The sequence below is a fragment of the Cavia porcellus genome, unplaced genomic scaffold (genome assembly GCF_034190915.1).
Source record: "Cavia porcellus strain 051 isolate PalLab524CR breed Dunkin Hartley unplaced genomic scaffold, mCavPor4.1 scaffold_9, whole genome shotgun sequence".
Taxonomy (NCBI): Eukaryota; Metazoa; Chordata; class Mammalia; order Rodentia; family Caviidae; genus Cavia; species Cavia porcellus.
The window spans coordinates 67,665,357-67,690,055 of NW_026947492.1; the positions used below are offsets into that span (position 1 = coordinate 67,665,357).

A 24,699-nucleotide genomic window follows, 5' to 3' on the forward strand; every position below is an offset into this window, starting at 1 on the left:
TGCTGGGCCTGGCATGGAACCGTGACCTGGCCCCCAAGGGAGGAAGAGAGCTCCTCCAGACTGGGGCTGGATTCCGTGACTACCCAACTCTCTGGTCCTGCCAGGAAACTGCAGGCTGGTCCCCAGGTGACAAAGAGAGTTCCCCCAGATTTGGGCGGGATTCTGTGCCTACCAGACTAGACTCGCTGGTCCAGGCAGTAAACTGGGACAAGTTTTCTTAAACTCATCAGGTATTTTTTAGATCACTACCACTAGTTCTTAGGTTACTAAAATGTACTTGACTCAGAAAGAAGAGAATAACATATTTTCAAGTATTATCTATGGTCTTTTTGATTGCATTTTCTTTTTTCTTCTCAAATTCGTCAGAAATTTATTAGTATTAGAGATTTTTTTAATCCATTTCACTTAGTCCCTCAAACTCAAGTCTCGTCAGTCACCTACACTTTCTGGGAACTACTCATTTCCCTCATTTATGTCATATGTATACACAAGTGTGATTAATAAAATATTGTCTCTCTTTCTCAGAACATTCTAGAGGCTTTCCATTTAACCTATTGTATAATTAAATTCCAGTGGTAACTTTTAGATCAATATTATTTCTCACATATTATACTAATATGTTTTCATCTTTCTCTCCACTCAAATTTTTCATACAAAAATCCCATATAGCTATTTTATGGCCAGTGGCTCTGCTGTTTGCTATTTGCTCAAGCTAAACAAGCTTGTGAGTCTGCAAAAAGATGTGTATGGTAAGTGTAGAGCAGTTTTTGAAAACTAACAGTAAAATGGAATTATATTTATGTATGCATTTTATATATATATATAAATATACTATTTGTATATATATATATATATGTAAACATGTATGTGTACATGATAAATATATAAAATAACTTGGTTCACAAATGATTCTTTTCATCAAAAATTTGGATCACTGTCTTAAGCATCCAGAAAAGTTTTGCTTCCCTTTACAAACTCCACATTGGGCAATGAACAAGACAGCACCATCTGCTCTAGAATCATGGAACGAATGAACAATTTAAGTTCATGACCCGAGATTATATATATATATATATATATATATATATATATATATATATATTAGCATTGTTGCTATTTTAATGTCATTAACTTTATTCTATAGAAGAGACAACCTTTGCAAGGCTATTGACCATTAACAGAGATTCAATGTAGTCATGTTTCTGTTTCATTTTGTTAAAATTGGTGTGTACTTTTTTGATGTATGGGTTTAATAGGAAAATGTTGTAAAAAGGAAGCTGATTTAACAGTAATTATAATTACTTAAGCAAGAGACATTGTGCCTATGTCCTTGGATTAAAGATATATTAGAATTCATTCCTTTTTCCTTTATCACTTTGAAACTTTTCTGTATTTTCTAGTTATAAGCCATGTACAGAGTCCATTTAGTGATCTCCACAAATTCTGTGACTACATATAAAGCCATACATTGCTTTGACTAAAGGCATTATCTGAGTCTGGGTTGATATCATTTAAACAGCAACCTCCTATAAACGGTGAGGGAGCCATGAGGGCAGGAAGAAGCCAAATGCTTGATAGTGAGCTTTAGTAGCAAGTGAAGTTTCCTGATGTCAGACAAGTTCCTTGGTCACACCTACAGAATGGTCTGTTTTGTTTGAAAGGATCTTTCATGAATACATTCTATATATGACAGTAGACACTCTATTATGGTTTAGGTATTTGAAATATACGTTTTTCATTTCTTTTCCCTATAAAGTTGGAATGAGCCAAATTTAAAAATTATGTTTCTGACATATGCACACGCACATGTGCACATGCGCATGGACACTCACACCCAGAGAAATAGAGAAGTGTTTTTCTCTCATTCATGCAATTATTATTTTAATTTAGATATTTGTTGTATGTAAGTCATTTCTCTTTCTGTTTTTCCAGTTGGAATGAAATTTGTCCTCACTAAATGAGTATGCACTAGAAGAAATTAGCAGAGATTAATTTGTACACTAGGGAAGAAAACTTTGATTGCAATGGAAACAAATGAGGTTCAATCCTCTCACAAAACCCCAAATTTGAAAACAAAGCTAAGATTTTTCTTATCCCATGTACAATGCCTGTTATCACAAATTCAGACTATAAGAAACTTTTATGAGGCTGTGGATTGGGAGAGGAGATTTCTATAATTTTTGCTGTGATTGTAAACTAGTACAACCACTTGGAAATTGGAAATATGGGAAAAAACCTAAAAATAGAAATTTCATTTGACCCAGATGCATTTCTTAAGGGTGTCTCCCCAAAGAGAGAGATGTATCTTAATGTATCACACCGACACCTCCATGCTCAGGTTGATAGAAGCAGAATTCAAAATACTGCTTTTTGGAATCAGCCTGTCTACCTAAAATCAGATGAATGATTAAAGGGATAGATAGATAAATAAAGAAAAAGTAGAAAAATATTGAATTGTTCAACACTGATATTTTCCCCCATAGTATGAGAAGGACACAATAATATCAACTAGTATTTATTTTGTTGGATATTTCACTGAAATTTCTCACAAGTTTGACATATAAGAAAAAAAAAGACATCAGTTTATAATAAAAATAATCTTGGCTATTTATGAGTTACATGAACTGATGCAAACATTCAAAATGAACCATTTAGCATATTAATTAGGTATGTAAAGTAAAAAAAATAATTTTCATATAGTTTTATCATAAATCAAAAATTGATGAAATTAAATGATGTAATTTATGATGCAATAAAACTTGAAAGTGGTTAATAGCACACATCTAAATTATAGGACGTCATAGAGAAAGTACAAAGTGTGGTAGTTTATATATACTCATCTGATATATACTTGTGTACACACACATGTATATATATATATATATATATATATATATATATATCATATCCATTTTAAAGACTGAAATATTTTAGGATGTTAGCTATTTCCAAGTTGGGATATATATTTGTAAAATGTCTACCAATACCAATAAATTTAAACATATTTTGAAATAGTGATAAATTTACTATAAATAATTTAGAAGAATTGAAATATAAGGGGTTATATATTACATTATTACATACTCTTAAAACTAAAGTACAAAAACAGTCTGTTTTATACAATTCCAGAAAAATAGATTTTAAAAATAGATGTATATAAACACATACTTAATTTCATTTTTTTCACCTCTAGATATTAACTTAATAAGATTTATAAAGTTGCCAGTATAGTGATCAAGTAAAGATACGGCAGTCAGTTCTAAAAGTGAGACAGTGAAACAATGCATACTTCAAAGAGAAACCTAATTTTAACATTCAGTATATACAAAATAATAATGACATCACTGATATAGAACAAGATTTTGAAACATTAAACTTTTAATACTTTCAAAATTTTTGGCATCTTTTGAAAAACATGAGATTTACTAAATAAAATAATTTATTATGTCTTATAAGTTTTAAAAATTATTAAGAAGGGAAATTAGAAGTCACATATGGGAGGAAATTTTAAAAATCACTTTTTTATAAAAATAGAATTTTCATCAAGAATGTGTATTCACACATATATATCATATATGTATATATAATTAATTATAACCAAAATATAAGACAAGAATACAAAAGTAAAAGAAAAAGGCTTAAATGACACTGGGGAAATGAAAGATATGAATTATGTTAAATTTGTAATGTTATTAGTTATAAGTAAGTTACATTAAACAATTTGTAACATATCATTACCCAGCCCATGCAATGACTAAAACATGAAGCCTGTAATGCCAAATTTTGGCAAAGTGATTGAGCATAGGATTCTCTTCCAAGCAATGTGAAATAAAAAATCAACAAATATGATGATTTCTTCGGCATTTATTAATACATCAAGTCAATCCTTACATCAACTGAATGCCAATTGCTTACTCAACGGAAAGAAAAACACACGTCAACCTAAAGATTTTTACAGCTATATTCATAACTGGTTTACTCATAATTACTCCAATGTAGCAACCACACAAATCATCATCAATAAGTGAACAGATTTTCAAATTCAGAATGTTTATGTAACATATTAATTCATTAAAAGAGATGGCTTAATTGACTAAAATATAAATACAAAAATGAATCCAAATCATCGTTCAGAGTTAATGATTGTTACCAGTTAACGAAACATAGTTACTACATTATTATATTTATATTAAGTTCTAGAACGTAAAATGTAATTATGAATTCAGTGTGACAGGTGAATGGCTACCATAGACTAATTCAAGGTTTTCCTAGGAAGGAACATAATTGAGTGTGGTAAGGTAAAGATTCCGTATCGGCATAATGGTGTGGCATATATAGGTGTCCACGTTTTCAGTGGGTATAAATCAGATTTATACACTAAACATATGTAAATTTTCTCTTAAAAAGCAAATTTAAATATCAGATAAAATAAATTTTATAGTTGTTCAAACTGGGTGGTGACAATTTACGATTCTCCATTTACTTTAGGTGTTTCAAATGCTCCATAATAAACTGGCATGTATAAATTTAACTAAAAGAAGTATAACTACACCAAAATACACAATATAATTTAATACAATACTCAATTTTAGTGCTTATTTCATGCAGATTATTTTTTATAAGTAGAATACAGATATCTTATTCAATTGAAGAAAAATTTTAAGATTGAAATTCAAAGTTTTACAGTTGCATTAAAAGCAAATAAAAAAGAAAGGTCCTGTTAACACTGAATAGTTAGTTTGATAATAAAATAAGTAAATATCTAAATTAAAAATAAATTATAGTAAAGGCATATTTCCACCAATTCTCCACATTAATCCGATGGTTCTTGCAACTTTTTGAAGCCATTCTGGCTTCTTTCCTGAGTGTCTTTGCTTATGTTTTCCTGGATGCCTAGCATTCCTAAATTAATTAAAAAAATCTTTACTCTTCATGGTCATTTTGACTTTGGAAAAGAACCAGAAGGTAACCAGGGTGAGATCAGAGAAAAGGATGATGAGAACACATCACAATGTTTCATAAGATTGCTTTCCATTGAGCAGCACTTGGAAGCAGCAGCGTTCACCATATTTCTTTTATAATTCATAAAGAGACTTATTCAAAAGGGGATATAATTCATAAAGAGACATACATAAAAAGACTTATTCAACAACTGCTTCAGAATGTAGTAAGAGTGATCAGGTAAGTGTGCAAGAAGTGAGGGAAACTATTTGGAGGGGATTTAATAACACTGTGCCTTTTACTCTAGTACATTTTTAAAATTTTTAATATTCATCATAGAATTTTATGACATCTCATTCTATAGTGATTTATATAAAATACATCTTTGCTTTACTCTTTACTTTACTCTTGATGTTTTCATTCTAATTTTTTACCTCTAAACATTGTTTTACCCTACATAAATGATTCTTCCATCACCAGGAAATGATCCTCAGGGTCTGTTGGAAATCCCCTCCTATGTTTGCAGCTCCTGAGACTCTGGCACCCTGTTACCCCAAGCCACTGGGCCTGCAGAACCAATGGCCCTCCTCTGCTGTTCAGAACTCTGCAGTTCCAGATAAGCTGGGCCTCAGGGACACTCTGCACCCACCTGCCAGTTGGAAGACCCACAGTTCTCCAAGTGCAGCCGGGATTGGGAGGCAGATGTAGAGGCCTCAAACCCACTTCTCCACTTCACTGCACCTAGAAGCCTGGAGGGTCCTGAACAGTCTGGGCTTTGGGCAGAGTGCGCTGAGCACTCACCACAGGCCACGGTGCCTCTGGAACCTGCCATCCTCCCCTGCTTGCTGAGATATCCACAGTCCTCCAGACACACGGGGAGGTTGATGCAGGTACCCCAGATCCGCCCAGCCCCTCCTCTGCACACAGATGGCAAGGTGCAGGAGTCCTAAACAGACTGGGCTCCGGGGATAGCATCTCACTACACATTTTAAGTATTCGGACACACTATAACTATGTATAATACAAATATATGATATGTCCAAAAAGAAAAGTCAACTTCTGTCATATGGTGCTGGAAACTGGGCAGGATGATTAAAATAGATCTTTTAGAAGGCATTTTGTTGGAACAATATGATAAGCATTGGATTCAGGTAGTCACAATCGCAGTAGAAATAACTCAATAGTTTTGAGTGCTCTGAACATATTTTAGGGTTACTGGCTTACTGGAGACTCTAATACACCCCCATATCAAATAATGGTCACTAATTATTATCCTTGGCAATGGCATTTTAGGCCTAGAGTTCAGAACAGAAGACTGATGAAAAAACACTCTAAGTGGTACTGTGTACAGGCCCATTTGCTTGTAGATAAATATTTGAAACTCTAGCATTGATCAAGGTTTTGATGCATTAGGGTTAATAAACAGAGGCCCAATCAATATCTTCAAGATGTTTACATACCACCAATTTCTATAAAAAAACATTATCAACATTTTTTCTGCCTCCATTAAATCTTGTAAAATTTTACCTTTTTTTTTTTTTAAGACAAAAGCATTTCTAAAATTTAGTCTCAGTGAAACCTTGACTTGGATGGTTTTATTGTCGCTAGTTCCTCTTTGCTCTTAAGTTCATTTTCTTTGTATTTGTATAGCTCTTACCCCAAAATGTTGTTAATTTAATCAGTGATTATTCTACATAGTATATATTTCCACCTTTAACATGTGTTTTTAAATAACAGCAAAGAACTCAAGATGCTTTTGTGATTTTTCTTATGGAAGCCTCCAGTTCATTAAAAATCAAAATGACTGGGTGGGTTGATTTTGAAACAAGTTAATACAGTGTCTCCGTAATTGTGGTCATAAGCCACAGTGTTGAGTTTAATCCACCTTCTGCTCCAGAACTCAGATTTTATTCTCAACGATTCACTGTTCTCTGCTTCTCCCTCTGGAGTTCTTAAACTATACCATCAAGCCTCCCACAGCATCCCTATATTGAGTATAGCTGCGGTCTCATTAATAATGCTATCATCAAAGATTGATTTGGGATTTGTTCCTCACAAAATGAAAGTTAAGAATAGCACTTTCCCAACAGAAGAGAGATAACTTGAGACTCAGGAGGGCATAGACCAGCCAGCCATTTAATCTGTCTCAAGATTAAACACCAGGCAATTCTGGAGAGAGAAAGATCTTCAAGTGGACTCTGCTAGTCTCAGACTCAGTGTGACCTGTCAGTAGGTACGACCCAAAGAAAGTGGAAAAATAAAGAAAGGAAAAGCACTAGAAATTCTTGGGACTGAAAAATAAAAGCAATTCTAAAATATTTTCAACCAAATACCACACCCACAAAGACTTTTATAGTTGTGATTAGGGTTCTGCAATTATTAAATTACCAGTGGCATTCTTTAGAAAACAGTAAGTATATTTCTAATCTTAATGCCTGAGTTGATTTTGTTTTTGCTTATAGTTAAGGTTGATATATTTCATTTGGTAATTTCTCCTGATAGCTTGGAAAAGGAAATCTTGATTTATTTATTGTTTGACATTTCAATAATATGTGAATTTAATTATCACATGTAATATTTTCATCTGTAGGATAGTGATTTACTATCAATATGTGATCATTTGATCTCTATGCGAAAATACTAGACATGAAATTCTGTTTTCCCAGGCAGATTTTTCAGTTTGGAAACAGGTCTTTGTAATAGGTTCCTTTCATCTGTTCAACTACAACATACATATTATGTTTTAGCACCCTTTCCTTGTTGACAGTATATCTTTTCCTAAAGCATGTAATGAATCAAAACTATTAAGTAAAATAATATCAGAATAATTAAATATTGTTTCTTAAGCCATTGATTCTACTCACTATACTAATCAGAATTCATTTCAGAAATCAACAAATTAAACTTACATTTTATCTTATTAAAATTTGAATTTCACAGAAAATCAAGGAAACTTGGGTTTGGAAACACCAAAACATTTAAAGAACTGTGCCATGAAAACTACCGGTAATAAAAGGCAGATTTATAACCTTTACAATCTATGCCTCTTCCAATGTTTGTGAGAGGAAATGAGGCTTAACATCTTAAGATATTTACTTAAATTGCATAGAGTAAGTATTAGGGTTCCATGCACTATTCCAATGATACTCTGATTTTTAATGTAGCAAGGTATCTTTCAGGATAACTACTTAGCAATAAGTTGCAGTGTGCTTTTCACCTAATGCAGTTGAAATATGAAATGCTTTCATTTGGATGAATATTTATGACATACATATGCTACAATAGTAGTTCAATAGGTATGTCATCCTATTTGTGTTACTACATATATAGCAAAAGCTGCATTCACAGGGTAGACAATGTAGGTCTAACATTTTTTTTTATTTTAAAACTATAACTTGTGGCTAACATAAAAACATAATTTAGGACAAACTTAATAATTATGCATTGACTTTAAAAATAAATTGAGAACACACTGAATTAAGACTTGAGATTAAATTAGCAAATATTTAAATAAAATGAAAATAATACAAATTAATCGATAAGTAAAACTAATATTATGTTATATTAATACTACTATATTCAATGTTTGAGTAACTGTGGTATAATTTACTTAAGCTTTCATTAATATTCATTTTTTGTGATAGTTTTATAAAACATGATGCAGGTGATATATTTTTTAAATAAGTCTATAAATAATGAAAGTTAATCAATTATGTGACTTGTAAAAGTGTTGCTTTTTAAATCTAATTTTTAATTATTTAAATTTTGTGAGTTCAATTTTTAATATATTCATGAAGTATATTGACAATATATTGGTCTATTGCTTACACTGTATATATAAATTTTTAAATGTATTTTTCACCCTAAATAGGGTGGTTAAAATATTTAACATATGGAAGAAAACCTCATTTCTGTAGAAATGATTTTGGAAAGTAATTTTCTAGCTGTGCTCCCCCTACAGAAATAAGGCATAGAAAACCATTCATTCAATGTGCTCTATCTCTACTCCTTAACTGAACTTTATTATCTATATCTGGAAAACTAACATGAAATTACTATTTCTTGAAACATTTTCTGATTTCGCATTTGTCATTAAGAACAGTCATTATTCCTCCAACCCATCATACTCTCCACATAATATACCTACAGATTTCCCAAATCCTTTGATGAAATCAGCATTGACTGGCTAAGTATTTCAGGGAAGAACCTCAATACACCACATCCACTCCAGAAACTGAGGATCCAGGTACTGTATCTTTAAATTGGCTTTCTTTGAAGTCAAAGCTCTGCTTTCTGGATCTTTCATACTACAACTCCCTGCATATAATGTGGGAAACATGTTCAATGTCTAAGAAATAATACTGGCAGGTCACAAATGTTGACTGTTAAGCAGAAGCTAGGCTGGCTGTAGGAAATTCTGAATTATAGACTTGTTACGTATTTATGGGAAATTTATTTCTGAGAGGTCTTCTCCCTTCTGCAGAGAAATTTATCAAGGCTTATCCTCTTATGTATCAAATAAAAATGACTTTAATATAAAGAAATTTGCCGAGGATTATTCTCCTGTGCATCAAATAAAAGAAACTTTATTTCATGCTTATTTTATGTAGTACAATCCCAATCACACTGTAAAATACTGTTATAACCAACATTGTGTAGAAAAAAATGGTGCAGTGATTTCAAAATGCTTTTGTGTCTTTCTCCCTAGCAATCAGACCTTGAGGAACTCAGGCTAAGTATGTCCACTTGCAACTACTCTATTCCTCAGCCTTTGATATTTGTTCTGGGTGGATTACCTGGCCTGGAAACTGCCCATGGTTGGTTTTCTGTGCCTTTTTTCTTGATATTTGTCATTGCGATCATGGGCAATGCCACCATTGTGTGTATGATCCGGATGGAGAAGAGTCTCAACAAGCCCATGTTCCTCCTCCTAGCCATGCTATCAGGGTTGACATGTGCTTGGTCAGTGTCACTGTGCCCCGCATGCTGGGCATATTCTGCACGAATGCAAAGGAAATCAGCTTCGATGCCTGCCTCACACCGATGTTTTTCATCCCTTCCTTCTATGTCATGGAGTCTGGGATCCTCTTGGCCAGGCTTTTGATAGATTTGAGGCTATCTGGTACCCACTGAGATATATAACCATACTTGATATGAAGGTGTTTGTAAAGATGGCACTAGCCATCCTGGCAAGAGCAATAGCAGTGCTAACCCCAGCACCCATCTTGGCAAAATGACTAGAAATTTTCCAAACTCATATAATTGCATACTCCTACTGTGCCTACATGGCTGTAGTGATGATAGCTGACCAAATTGTCTATGGCTTCATGGTTATAGTAGTGTCAGTGGGATTTGATTTGTTTTTTATCATGCCGTCCTATGGACTTATCCTTCACATGTGTCTTTCAGATATCATCTTGGGAAGCTCAGTGAAAATCTTTCAGCACATGTGGCTCTCATCTTTGTGTTATTGGCCTCTTTTATTCTCCCATTGTCTTTTCTGTCCTGGCCCAGATTTTAGGCTACCATATGGCTCCCCATCTACAGATCATCATTGACAACCCTTACTTCCTGGTTCCTCCCATGGTCAATCCTTTGATTTATGGGGCACGGACCAAACAAATGAGGCAGAGGGTTTTACGTGTCTTCCAATGTCAAACAGACTGAGGTTGGCACTTTTGATGGACAGGAGATCCGGTGATGTGGAACTGGACTTCAGACCAGGTTACAGGTAGAGATAATTCTTTCCAGTCTTACAGTTTCACAGAAAAATCAATCACCAGTGTAAGAGGGAATCTTCTTGGGACTGTAACTGGAGAATGATCCTATCAGAGTGGAATTGTGATTAAATTCTTACAACCAGAATATTCTTAAATATTTATGTAAATAGTAAACTAAAATAACATTTTGCTTTGAAATTTATTGTTGATCATACCATGTCATATAAATTCGAAACACTTTGCAAATGAGGTTAAAATGCAATTTGGACACACGTTATTCACATTTATGGTTTAAAAATAAATATTAAAATGTGTGTTAATTTATTTTGTTTTTATATTTGTGTTTTAATTAAGCAGCACAAAATAATATAATGTGGAGCTTAATCCCATAAAATAAATATACATAAATAACAATAACTGTAAGTATACAAATGAATAATGAGCTGCCTACATTTGACTAAAGGCTTTAGAAAAACTAAACAAAAGAAAAACAAAATCCTCTTTGATAATAATAATACATTGAACCTAAAAGGTAAACAGTTTACAAATGAAGAAAATATCTTTAAAGTTATTTTTTTCTTCTAACTTCAATTCAACTTTCTACCTAGCTGATTTCATCATTTTTATGATTTAAATATTTATTATATATCACAGCCCACAAATCGTCTGTGCCCCAGAAAACAAATTGCAAATGCGTCATTAACCACCTTCCAGATAGACCTTGAACTTAATGTTTTCAAAACTAAAGGTTTGCAAATTTTTAATTTATTGTGACAAAAATTGCTTAATATGAAAGAGGCCCTAAAAACATAGATCTGCTGTATTGAACTTACATTGAAAAATATTGTACTATTAATAAACTTTTGATTTTCTGGGCAGCTATAATTTTTCTCTGTATTTCCCACTTTTGTTCATTTGACTTTATTTAATTTAATTTAAAATTTAATTTTAGTGACAGGAATTGAACATAGGGCCTTGCCCTTACGAGGCAGGTGCTTATTCCACTGAGTGTTGTTTCTGGGTCTTAAATTCATTTTAGCAACTCAAAATTACCTAGTTTTTCTGTCTAAATACAACTGATCACAATTGCTTTGTACATTTGTACTAACTTCTTTTCTACCTTATACTTTTGTTACTTGCCTGCATTTCAGAAAGATAAAATTTTTCAGATTAATCTTTGTACCTCTATTTCTCTTTTATTGAAAAGTGGTAACACTGCAACTGGAGTAGTCTTTTTCAAACAAATATCTCATTTTATTCACTTAAAACTTGTAACATTGTTTCTCAAGTGCAAAACTGAACACCATTGTGCATTTTTAAAGTCTTAACATGACTGGCTGCCAACCCATCTTGCCAGATGATCTGTTCTCAATAAATCATAGACTAGGCATCACTGCAGCCAAACCTGACTGCTTTATTGTAAGGCCCGAGGTGCTCCTCACCACTTTAGCTCTTTTTCCCAACAGAAGGCATTTCAGCTCAATCATTCTTAGTCAAAATTTTTCCCACACCTTGAGACACATCTCTGAACTATTGTCCTTAAGGATTATTTTTAAATAGTATCACTCTGACCTTTCCTTTCATTCTGGCTCCTGCCAGATGTCTTTGCCTGTGATCTATTCTGTATCACAGCTGTTTCATCACAAACTTTGCCATTCCTGCTACACTGACCTTTAGTTTACAGCAGGGGCCAAGCCAGGTAGTTCAGTTGTTCACAGGCTTTACACTAATATCTCAGTGTTAAAAATGTTATTAGGCAATAGTAATCCAAGGAGTATAGATAAGGAACTCGGCCCTACCCTGCATCTCTAATTATTATAGATAAACATCCCTAGGTAATGTAGAAGAAACGTAAGCACAGGTGATATTCACAGTCAGAAACGTGCACAAATATATACTTTTAAATGTACATACTTCCAATCCTTTTGTTTATATAAACAATTCTCTGACTCTGTCTTTCCAACTCTCTCATGATTTCATACTTACATGTATGTGTACTCATACACATCCCCTGTGATATGCATATATACATAAGAATACATATGCATATGTAACATAAATATTAAATCATATCAATGGATTTGTTAAATAACAGTTAAGGTTCTTATACTTTTCATGCACCAATTTTCAGAGTAACATATTTGCTCGAATAAATGGGCAGCCTGGCTCATCATGTTTCCATCACACGCTCTTAGTCAGCTTCTTGGACCTCAAGCACAGGCCTGCTTTCTTCTTTTGGCCTTCCTTGCTCTTACCTTTCTTATTTCCTTTACTAAACATTTTTTTTTTTTTGCTTTTTAGTTTTTTTTTCTTTTTCTCTTTCTTTCTGTCTTTTTTTTTCTTTCTTTCTTTCTTTTAATCTTTTTTGAGTCAGGGTTTCATTAAATGGTTCAGGCTGATCTTGAACTCATTCTGTAGCCCAGACTGGCTTTTAATTCACAATGAGTCTCCTGTCTCCGGCTTCCAAGTGCTAGGGTTACAAGCATGTGCCACCATGCCCAGCTTTTTGTTAGTGGTTTTTAAATACTCTTTTTGTTCCTCAGACATGATTCAAATAAAACAATATGAAACCAATTTATTCATTCACTAAAATGAGTAGTATGTCTATTTTTAGAGTAGAATCAAGAATTTCCATATCAGAAATTTAATAAGTATCTTATTAATAGATCACTTATTTTCAAATAGCTAATGTCCTTAGAAAAAGATGATAAGATAATGCATACACTTAAACATTTAGTCCACAAAATAATGGAACAAGAGAATAAAGCCATAAAGGAAAAAAATAGGAACTGAGTGAAATGGAGGAGGCTGAGGAGAGGCTAGAGTTTTGTCTTCCCAGCTCACTTTCCTCTCCATATTACAGTGGTTTCAGAGTGAGGTCCTTCAAGTCTACCTCTTTTATTTTTTTAAATATATATTTAACTTTAAAAACAAAAAAAGTATAAAAACAGTAATACAGAACTTCAAAACAAAATAGCAGTTTAATACTGATAAATATATTGTGTATTGTTATCAAAGTTGTTCAGATTACAAGACACAGGTGTGAAGAGAAAGATCAATTGAACAATAAAAGCACAAACTGTTCTTTTTGAGGAACAGAGATTAGTAGCATAGTTATTGTTCTTGTATATGTATACATACACATACGTTAGTAATATAGTTATCTATCTCCTATATATATATATATATATATATATATATATATATATATATATATACAAGCATGGAATCTTCCCTTCTTTGTTTTCTCATTTTCCCCATCCCAGATGTTCTTTCTTTTCAGTTAGTTTATTTCCTTTCCATTTTCATAATATCTGTAGCATATTTTGGATCTTATTTACTCTTTCAGTTTTTTACATTAGGGAGACGATATGATGTTTTCACACATGAGTTTGGTTTCACTTATGAGTATGGTCTCAAGCTACCTACATAAAAGCCTCAAGTTTATCCTTCATTATAGCTCAGTAATACACCACTGTATGAAGAAATGTTCAGCCTCACTGGTTATTCAAGAAGTGCAAAGTAAAACACTGAGATTTTGTCTCACTTCAGAAAACATGACTGTCATCAAGAAATCAATCAACATCAAATGCTGGAAAAGCTTTAGGGGAAAATGAACACTTTTCCACCGTGTATGTCAGTGTAGATTGGTACAGCCAAAGTGCAAGTCAGGTGGAGATTCCTGAAAAAATTAGAATTGGAGGTCCCGTTCCATCCAGCTATTCCCCTTCTGACTATTTTACCAGAAGAATTGAAAACATCATGCCACAGCAATACATGTGTACCCATGTTTATAGCAGCACAATTTGTAATAAGTAGTTCCTGGAAACAACCTACATGCCCATCAACGATGAAATGGTAAAAATAATGTGATATTTTTGTACAAAGGAGTATTATTCAACTGTTTTTGAATATTATTTATGATACTCTTTCTCAGCACCAGTGGTCCAATGGGTTGTCTGAATTTTATTTCTCAATTATTAAATTTATCTTTTGGAAATTCCAGACACCTGCAGAATATAGCTCTTTGATTGGCTGAACTTGCCTTACTGTTCCACTTATAGTCCTGCACAGGGCTTCATTACAAAAATGTTGAAAGCTGGAATGACCTCAAAGTTCACAAAGATGCACAGTCTTTGTGGTTTGTTCACTGACAAGCCTGTTTCTGTAGAACTTCTCCCTCTTGGTCTCTCTGTACCATATTAGGATGATTTTATTCCATTGTGATGAAAGGCTTCAAGTGGTAAAAGGCAGAAATTGCTAAGCCAGATATGTTCTATATCCAAAACTCACAGTAGCACTCCCACAGTATTCTCCTCATAATAACTGAAGAATCATCTGAAATTCAGTGGTTAGGAAATAAGCACATATCTCAACAGGTGCATTGGAAATGTAGGTTGGATGATAGTACTAGATCATCTTTGAAAATCCTTTTTCTGTGCCTTCTCTCTGGCTACACCAACTCATGTACTTTGTAAATGGTATAATAGAAATTTAAATATTTGAAGTACAGATTTAAGTACAGATTTAAAGAACAATTAGTAGACAAATATATAGGTTAGTTAATATATATTAAACAATAGAAAGAGGACTGATATTTTTCCTATTGTATTCTATTATTTTGATTGAAGAGAACTATTTCATATTGCTTGGAAATCTCAAGTCTTTTACCTATTCTTTTTTTTTTCCCCATCAGTACCAGGTATAGAACTCATGACTGCCTGCTTCCAAGGCAGGCACTTATGCTGCTCAGCTAAATCCCCAGCCCCCTTACCTATTCTTGATGTACTTTTCTTTCAAAAATATAAATGAACTTGTGTTCCTAGGAAATCAACAGAACAATTTTAATAAAAACATTTTAGTCTAGGAGAAAAAATATTTGACTCTGTATTATATATATATATATATATATATATATATATATATATCTGTATTTTATATATAAAATCAAATATCACTTTCCCTTAAGCCAGGTGAACTGTATCATCTCCACATAATGAAGGACTGTGTTTCTTATCACTCTTCTAAACAATTCTACCATCAGATTGCTTTAGACAAATCATAGACATCTCAGTATATGAAGCTAAAATAGTAATTCTTTAAAAAGATGGTTGCAGAAGGAATGGGAGTTCTTTTCCAGAACACAGTCTTGATAAATACATCATTTTCTTGTATTCCCTCATCTTCTGTGTGAGACAGTGCATAAAGATACACAAATTTGCCTTCTCTTGCCTTTCAATCTTTACACATTTTCTTAACAAATCATTTGTTATTTCTTTTTTGATTCACTTTTCCAATACACTTTAAAGAGAAGACTATACATATAAAGGAAACAGAGTTTCAACTCAGGATAATTAGAGATAGCTAAATTATCTTAAGAGGGCCCCAGAAGTAAGTGTAGAGTTTTTACTGATACCAGAGCCTTCCATAACTCTTGTTAATTCTGTCCCTGGTTTCCGGTTAGATCTACTCATGAGCATATTTTGTGTGACCAATTAAGTATATGGTGGTGTAGGAGTTGCCATTTGCCAGTAACTGGGAATGTGGTAGTGTAGGACTTACCACTTACTTCATATTCCTACACCCTCACAGAGGTAACTTGGAGTTCTGTTCTTTTCAGTTCTTCTAACTATACCTAGAAAGAGAAAACCCTGAATACACAGTAATTAGCTCAGTAGACTCCATGTTGTTGGTTTTCTTCCCTTCACACTCTTGCTCATTAAGTCTTTTTTTAGATGATTTACAAGTATGTTATTCACAGGAGTGTTCACTTTTGTAAAAATTCCTGATGGAATACATTTACAATATTGATCTGCTGTTTATGAGACCATCATAAGGTAAACTTTAATTTCCTTTTCTAATTCTTAATAAAAATGTGAATTTCTTACCTGCAAGAGAATGAAATCACTGCTGTGGGTGAAAAGCTAACTGGACTAACAATATCGGTGTGCATGTGATGGTTGCTGTGAAGTTGTTTTGCCCTCTAACAGAGAAGGTATAACCTGACATGGAAACTCAGAAGAATACAAGTAAATGTCAGTATCCCGGCTTTTCTGCTCTAGTTTATAAATTCTTTTGATTTATAGTAACCAAGAATAGAAAAAAAAATAAACAGTGTTGCATGATCCTCATCACAGAACCTGATCAATCTAATAAGTTATATCTAAATCTCTTCATAGTTTCTTTCAATGAACTTAGGCAAAAAGAGAGAGAGAAATAATTTATATATGATGAGTTTAAATTATGGATAACAATCCCCTTCCAATGACATCAGAAGCAATGCTAGTCTGAAAATTGAATTTTTCCTTACCCAATAAGAGGACTACATTCTTAAAGTTACAGAAGCACATGCATTAAAAGACTAGGAAATTATTATACTATCCCTCATCAAAGGAGAATTTATATACTTTGGTCACCAATGAAGGCAGAGACGAGTCTTCTTTTCATGATTTCCACACTCAAGGAAGCTAAATTCACTCACACGTACACATACATATGAGTGATGACAGTGATTTGAAATCTGGATTGAAATTATGGTACAATTTCTTCATTTGTTATAAAATTCTTATTCAAATCTTTCATTTTCTCTCACTCAAGGGACTTTCATTTCCTCTGATGCAATTTTTTAAATAATTTCTTCTAAAATACTAAATATTTCTTCTTACATATGAAACTAATTCTATTGTTTTTACAATAGACTACAGGAATATATTTACTTATTACTTCTGAATCATCTCCATAGAAATATAATGTATTTCGTTGTCATTTTTAGATATCCAAATAATAAATTCATTTTGTCTGCTATCAAGTGACACAAGAAAAGAGCTGGGAATTTAACTCAGTGGCATTAGCACCTGCCTGGTAAGTGCAAGGTCGTCAGTCCAATCCCCAGTACCAAAAGGAAAAAAAAAAGAAAAGAAAAAAAGACAAAAGAAATATGTGAATGGTAGGGAAGGCAGAAAAGGAAATGAGGACAGAAGAATAAAAAGCAGAAAAGGTTGAATCAATTAAAGAGGAATAGAATTAGTTACTTTAAGGATTTATAAGTTGCACACATAGCTTACATGCAAATTTATTTTGAGTGTTCTTGCCTTGGGAACATCAGTTTTGTAGAGAAAGATCACTGTGATCCATAAATCTCACTACAACAATACAAGAGGTGTTCACATTGAGCAGGCAGATGTGTATTTTTCCTCCTTCTTACTGCTTGTGAGGTCATGTTTGGGTATTAAGTTTTCGAATAAAAATGTGAGCAACCCATATACGAATCTCCTTGGTCTTCACACCATAGACAATAGGGTTAAGGGCAGGGGGCACAAGCAAGTAGAGGGTAGACAGGAGGATGTGGACGAAAGGTGGCACATTGCCAAAACGGTGACTGAAGAAAGAAAAAAAAGCAAGGATATAAAATTCCAAGAAGACAACAATATGGGCTGTGCATGTGTTGAATGCTTTGATTCGGGCCTCTTTCTGAGGAAGACGAAAAACAGCCTTCAGAATGAGAAGGTAGGAGAAAAAGACAAAGACCATGTCAAACCCGAGAATTGCAAAAGCCACAAAGAGCCCATATGACTTGTTAATATGAACATCTTCTTCAGCCATCTTGACTACAGCCATGTGCTCACAGTAAGAATGGGCGATAACCAAAGAGCGGAAATGTTTCAGTTGTTTCAACAAAATGGGTACAATCCCAACCAGTACTGTGGACCGGACTGCCACTATCAGCACCATTTGAACTAGAAACAAAGGCGTGAGGATGGCTGTGTGCCTCAAAGGATCACAGATGGCAATGTAGCGGTCAAAGGCCATGGCCAGGAGGATGCCAGATTCCATGCCCTGTAAGGCATGAACAAAGAAGAGCTGGGTCAGGCAAGCATCAAAAGCCATGGAGCCAGAACCAAACCAGAAAATGGCCAACATCTTAGGAGCGATGGCTACACAAAGACCTAGGTCAGTAGCTGCCAATACTGCTAGGAAAATATACATGGGTTGGTGTAAACTGCGTTCTACAGAGATAACAACTAGCAATAAAATGTTCCCTAGCAGAGCCAGCAGGCACAGGCCAAAGAAAGGAAATCCAATCCAAAACTGCACATTCTCTAGTCCAGGGATACCAATCAGAGTCACCATCCTTGAGTTCAAGTTTGATGTATTGGTGGCTCCCATGGTGGCTGGTTGTACTTTCTAATCATTACATGGCCTATGATCTAGTCAGAGAAAACTTACAAATGGGAAGGAGAATGGCTCAGCCCTTATACTTTCTCTCAGAACACATATATGGGAATTTGACCCTATGACTTTAAATCTTTATGTACCAACTTAATTCAACATCAGAATAGAGCTCTTATTATCTATTTAAAAAGCCAAATTTACTATTTGTGGATGGGTTATGCAATCCAAAGTTCATTTCTAAGATGCTGTTTAAATGGACACTATGGTTTTGAAAGCAATAATTCTGCTAGTCTTCCAATTAGCTGTCAGAGATGGCAATCTGAACATTCATCTTTGTCCTTCTGGGACTCCAGTCATAATGATGATTAGAGTAAATTCCTCTGTGATAACCAAATTCATAGTACAGGTCCTCAATCCCACAAACACTTTCCATCAACACAAAGTTCAGAATGTTCAGACTGTGCAGTCTTGCTCAATCTGCTCATATTCTTATGGTCAAGCTGTAAAATTCTCCTTTTCTCAGCTTAAGAAATGACTGCCAAATCAATTGAAGAGTTTTCTTCTTTAGGTGACATTGATTGAATTATTTATGGCTGGTCAATTTTTTAGGTTCCTGTAGGAATGTTGTGGTTGATTCTTTTTTCAGTAGTACTATTTTGGATTCACAGTTATTATTGTATTAAGAGTATTAGCTGAATGGAATGAAAAGTTATCTAAATACTGAGAGATCTGAAAAGAAAAGAAAGTTGAAAATAAATAAGTGGCAGTAAACTGGATTAACCTGCAGACCAAAATACCTAGCCTAGTAGATAACCTCTATGAATCAGTCACATTTAGGTCATAAATGCCAAGCTATGGGCTATTATGCATCTCAGTGCGACGTAGGTGCCTTTTTCCGTTGTAATTTTAATTGGCCGTGAAAATAACTCCTGACCTTTTGGATATGCTGCCTCACATCACATCTACCCCAAATTTCTGGTCATTTTTATAATTTACTTCAACTCTTTCTTTGGGAAACCACCAAATAAAACTTAAAAACAACAATATCTATAATTACATTTAAATAAGGTTATTCCTGGACAATTCTATAAGCTTAAAACCATTCATATTTTTGTACCATACCATTAACTGAAGACATCAACTGACTAAGGAATATTTCTTTGAATGATATTTTTTTTTCTTTGATGGAAACTGAAGGGAAAATTTTGTAAAATTACAGAAAAATTGAACTGATGGACAGTCAATGTTACTAGTCAGTGTTAAAGTCCTAACACGTGTATAAAATTTGATGTAAAATATAGATTGTTTTCATACTTAATAGAAAATGCGGAACCTTGCTTTATGAGACACTGTACTGACAAACATCAGTAAGTTAAAGTCAATGAAATAGACATTAAAATTAAAAAAAACCTTCACATTAATAAATTCCTTTTATATCAGTATGAAGTGAGGTTAGGTAGAAGAATTGATAAATTCCCTAAAAGTGATGGCTTCTATAGATCAATGCATCTTGTTAGTGACCCAAACTGTTAAATGCAAAACCTAGTACAGCTGAAGAAGGAAAATAGTCCTGAGACTATTTATTTGCAATTTTTGGTAATCCAACAAAGAATAAAAGGAAAAATCAGCTCTAGTACCATCATAATAACTACTATTTCAATAATTACATTAATTTCATTTTATACAGTGTAGTATACAGAATCATGGGATATAAATTTAGAAATATAAAATGTCATCTACTATTGTATTTACTGTTTTTCTCACTATAATGAGATTATAGTACCAATTAATTCATTAGATGATGGGTAGGACTACTTAAATCTATATATGAAGTTCTAGAAATCATAAGCAATCAATACCTGGTAGCAAATGCTTGTCAGAAATACCAAGAAGTCTCTGAAAATAGAAACACTACTGCTTTTTGGCAGAAATATCAAATAAAAACACAAAGGGCAAAACATTTCTGAACAAAGAATTGGTTAAAAATTTCATGATTAGATGGATTCTCTGGAGCTGAATGCCATTGGCCCGTCAGATCTGTAAGATCTGACACTTATGTAAGCAGAAACAGTGATCACTATTGAAGCTGACACATAATGTCTCAGTCCTCTGCATATCTTGGTTGAGTGAATACATTGAATTATTGAACTAATTTGGCCAATACACCTGAAAAATAAATTGTGTCCCATCTTAAAGCTTTAGTAAGGTAGTAGGAATATAATGAATGGAAAGACTAATCTAAAAACTGCTTCTGTGATGGCAAATTTATTGTTATTTTGTGCAATTTAGAGTTACATGATAATCCAGTCAAAAAGTGTTTTCCTAGTCTCACAGTGGAAAATGACATCGGTATAGGTGAATGAAGACTGTATAAAGCACAGAAAGTGAATAAAAAATTGAAGTTTTCATGTCTCTGATACAGACAAAGTCAGATTTCTGGGAATGCAAAATTAGCTTAGAGTACTCTAGCTACTGCTACACATTAACAATGTTGTCACAGAGTAGAATATTTAATTTTTATCATCTGTCCATATCTTTCAAGCCTTCCTGTTTGAATACACACACATGCACACGCAAATGCACACACACACACACACACACACACACACACACACAACCTCTGTAACCCCAGAGTAAATCTTATTTAAAAATTTAATAAACCAAGCTATGTTACAATCATGTGTCATAGGAATTACATTGGAAAAGATTTCTTGTTCTCATCTTGCTCTTGCTACTAATCAACAGCCATGTCTATTATATTTTCTTCATAGTAATTAGAGTGATAGATTTGATAATATTTGTTTCTCTTCCATCTACAAGTGATGTGGATCTGTCTCACAAATTGTTCATAAATCAACCAAACAGACATCTTTGATCTTAAAAAGAAACTGATCAGGCTGTGTTACTGAGAAATACAGCATTAAGATCATTCAATTAGCTTCCATTTGTACTGTCTTTTAAAATGTTACACTATTAAGAATTCTTAGCTATTTGCACTACCAAAACACGGAGAAGAAACTCACCCAGATAAACAAATATGGGAGGAATATAAGAGCAATGAAAGCAAAGTATCTTTGCTAATAGATTTAGAATCCAAAAGACATTAACAGCTAAGCATCTCTCATCATCTGCCTGGAGCTCTTCTTTTCATTTACTCTTCATAGAATCTGAGGTAATCTCAGGAGGATGTTACTGACCTGGTCCCTGGAGTGGCCATCACAGTTCTGAGACCAGCCTCTGCAGAAGAAAAGTACTCCCTGTTTGAAGGTTCCAAGGCAGATAATATTGTTACTTTTTCAGAATTAATGAGAACAGGGATATATCAAGTCATGCATCATTATCAGAGCATGATCATCTGAAATCGTTTTTGAACTGTGTGAAAAAAAATCAGACATAAAAATACTTGTTTACTTTAGAAACAAAGGACAGTCATTCATATCTGTAACTTTCAGGCCACTGGACAATTTACAGTTGAAATAAACAAAATACAATACATTTTGTACTTATAATTTTCCTATCTCATGAAGCTGTAATTACTACTATCACTACTGTGATCACTATAACTAAACTTTGAAATTATTAAATATTTTGAAATTTCAAAATAAACGTTAAAAAAGATACAGTTCCATCTTCTTAGTGGCAATATTCTCGCCACTCTGGTCCTTTTTAAAAATATGGTATTCACACATACTTTGCCATAGAAAATAATCCTGTGACATTTGCAAGTGAACGGATGCAATTTGAGAATCTATTGTTAAATGAAACAAGTCCGACACACACATTTAAATGTCATATGGTTTCTCTTGAGACATGTGTGTATCAATACATACACAAATAAAAAGAAAATAGAAAAGAGATAATTGGGAAATAAGCAGAAGCTCAATAATTCCTTAATGTACTATGCCATTAATTTCAAAAATATTTTAATGCATGTGGTAATTCTTTCACCTATACTAGCAGCTTCCTTACTTCACTGTAAAGGAAGTTTTATGTAATTATCAGTTTCTGTTTTGTAAGAAAAAATTTTGGGCTGTTTATTGTCCTTTGAGTAATTACTTTGTAAAAGAATGCTACGTAGTATACAGCCATTATTATTCTGTCATTTCTTTGTTATGAACTTTGTGGGGTTTTTTTTTTCATAAAATAAAAAACATATTTGCAATTAATACTAATTATATTTATCTTTGCTAACTAGTACATATACACACCTCATGTTAACCATTTTTATTTCTCCTTCATTTCCCCACTCCTCCCTGTTAACTCTAGTTCTTCTTCCAAATCTGTAGAATATACCCCCTGTTTCCTATCACTTATCTTTTATTTTTCTCTTTAAATAATTTATAGTTGGAGTTTCTCACAGATGAGAAACCTTGTAGCATTTAACATTCTGTGTCTGATTTACTTGGCTTAGCATTATAGTCCCAAGATACACCCTTCTTACTAAAACTGACATCCATTTATTCTTTATGACCACTGTGGGTTAGGTCAAATACAGAATATACAATTGCCTCCTTCTACACCCTTTGAATCTTCCAGTGTGATGTAGAAAATTGTTATGTGCAGTCAGAAAAGGTTTATTTCTTCCTTCCTTTTGACTACTTACCTATATGTCTTAGTGCATTGTTTAAGATCTCAAACACAATATGCATAAAAATGGCTTGAAAATACTTGTCTCTTAACTTATGAATAAGTGTTTAACATTCAGCATTAACTGAAATGTCCAGGAAAAGATATGTCATAGACTCTGATTGACTTTAATTTAAGTCATCTTGAATTTGTTAATATTTTACATACTAGAATAACAGAATGGCCAGAATCAAGAAAACCATCAACAAAAATGCTGGAGAGGCTCTGGGGAAAAGGAACTCTCCTGCACTGTTGGTGGGAATATAGACTGGTGCAACCATTATGGAGGTCAGTCTGGAAATTTCTCAAAAAACTGGGATTGGAAGTCCCATTTGTTCCAACTATCCCACTTCTAGGCGTATTCCCAGAAGAAGTGAAAGCATCATACCACAGTGATATATGTGCACCCACGTTTATAACAGAACAATTTGTAATCGCCAGATCTTGGAAACAACCTAAGTGTCCATCAACTGAGGAATGGATAAAAAAGTTGTGATATTCCCAAATAGTTTCCTAGTGTAAGAAATGATAAGAATACATAAAAGTATGTGGTAATCATCATTCCCAGTCATATTGGTTTGAAGCCATATAATGTTTTCACTCATTAATTGCAATGGTTAACCTGGGTTGTTGATTTTAGTATCTGTGATAGTACGAATAGCTGTCTTGAAGAAAACAAGACATCATAATAGCTAGTGCTGATTTAATATCATCTTGTTTTGAAGTCCCATCAAGTTGTTGTTCGTCTGTTTCCATTGGTTTTAACCTGTATCTTATTATATTTTACTATATGTGATAGTATAAACAAAATTTTTATAGGCAAAGTGATAATATAGAAACTGCTGTTCATTTTCTGTTAGCTGGTTCTAAATACCCTGGAATTATTTCATTCTCTTGAATGGCTTCACATTGTCTTGATATGTTTTATGCTATAGTAATCAAAGTTATACTCAATAATTCAAGGAAATAATTCAAGGAAAGAGACACTAGGGTGACTACTATTATGTCAGGTTATCTGGTGGTGAAACACAATGATGCTTAAATTCTTCAGTTCTAACAAGTGTTGTTCTGCATGTCCTCTTTTATCTCAACCTCCCACCTTTTTAAAATTAATTTATTTTTTCTTATCTTTTTAATTAAGGGAAAACTAAATTAAAAATAGCGAGATATATTATAGTAACTTTTTTATTTTCCTATTAATCTGATTTGAACCCCAGTATTGCTCTCCCATCTTGTTCTG

The 24,699-nt window shown here is 33.4% G+C and overlaps 1 protein-coding gene and 1 pseudogene across 1 annotated transcript; one reads left to right on the forward strand and one right to left on the reverse strand.

Annotated features, from left to right (window-relative positions):
* Positions 1–9,679: 9,679 nt before the first annotated feature.
* Positions 9,680–10,608, forward strand: LOC106026575 (olfactory receptor 52B2-like; annotated as a pseudogene).
* Positions 10,609–17,876: 7,268 nt separating this feature from the next.
* On the reverse strand, positions 17,877–18,827 carry LOC100727372 (olfactory receptor 52A5-like). Its single transcript, XM_003465357.4, has one exon. It carries the CDS (start codon positions 18,825–18,827, stop codon positions 17,877–17,879), a length of 951 nt encoding a protein of 316 aa, XP_003465405.3.
* Positions 18,828–24,699: the final 5,872 nt, after the last annotated feature.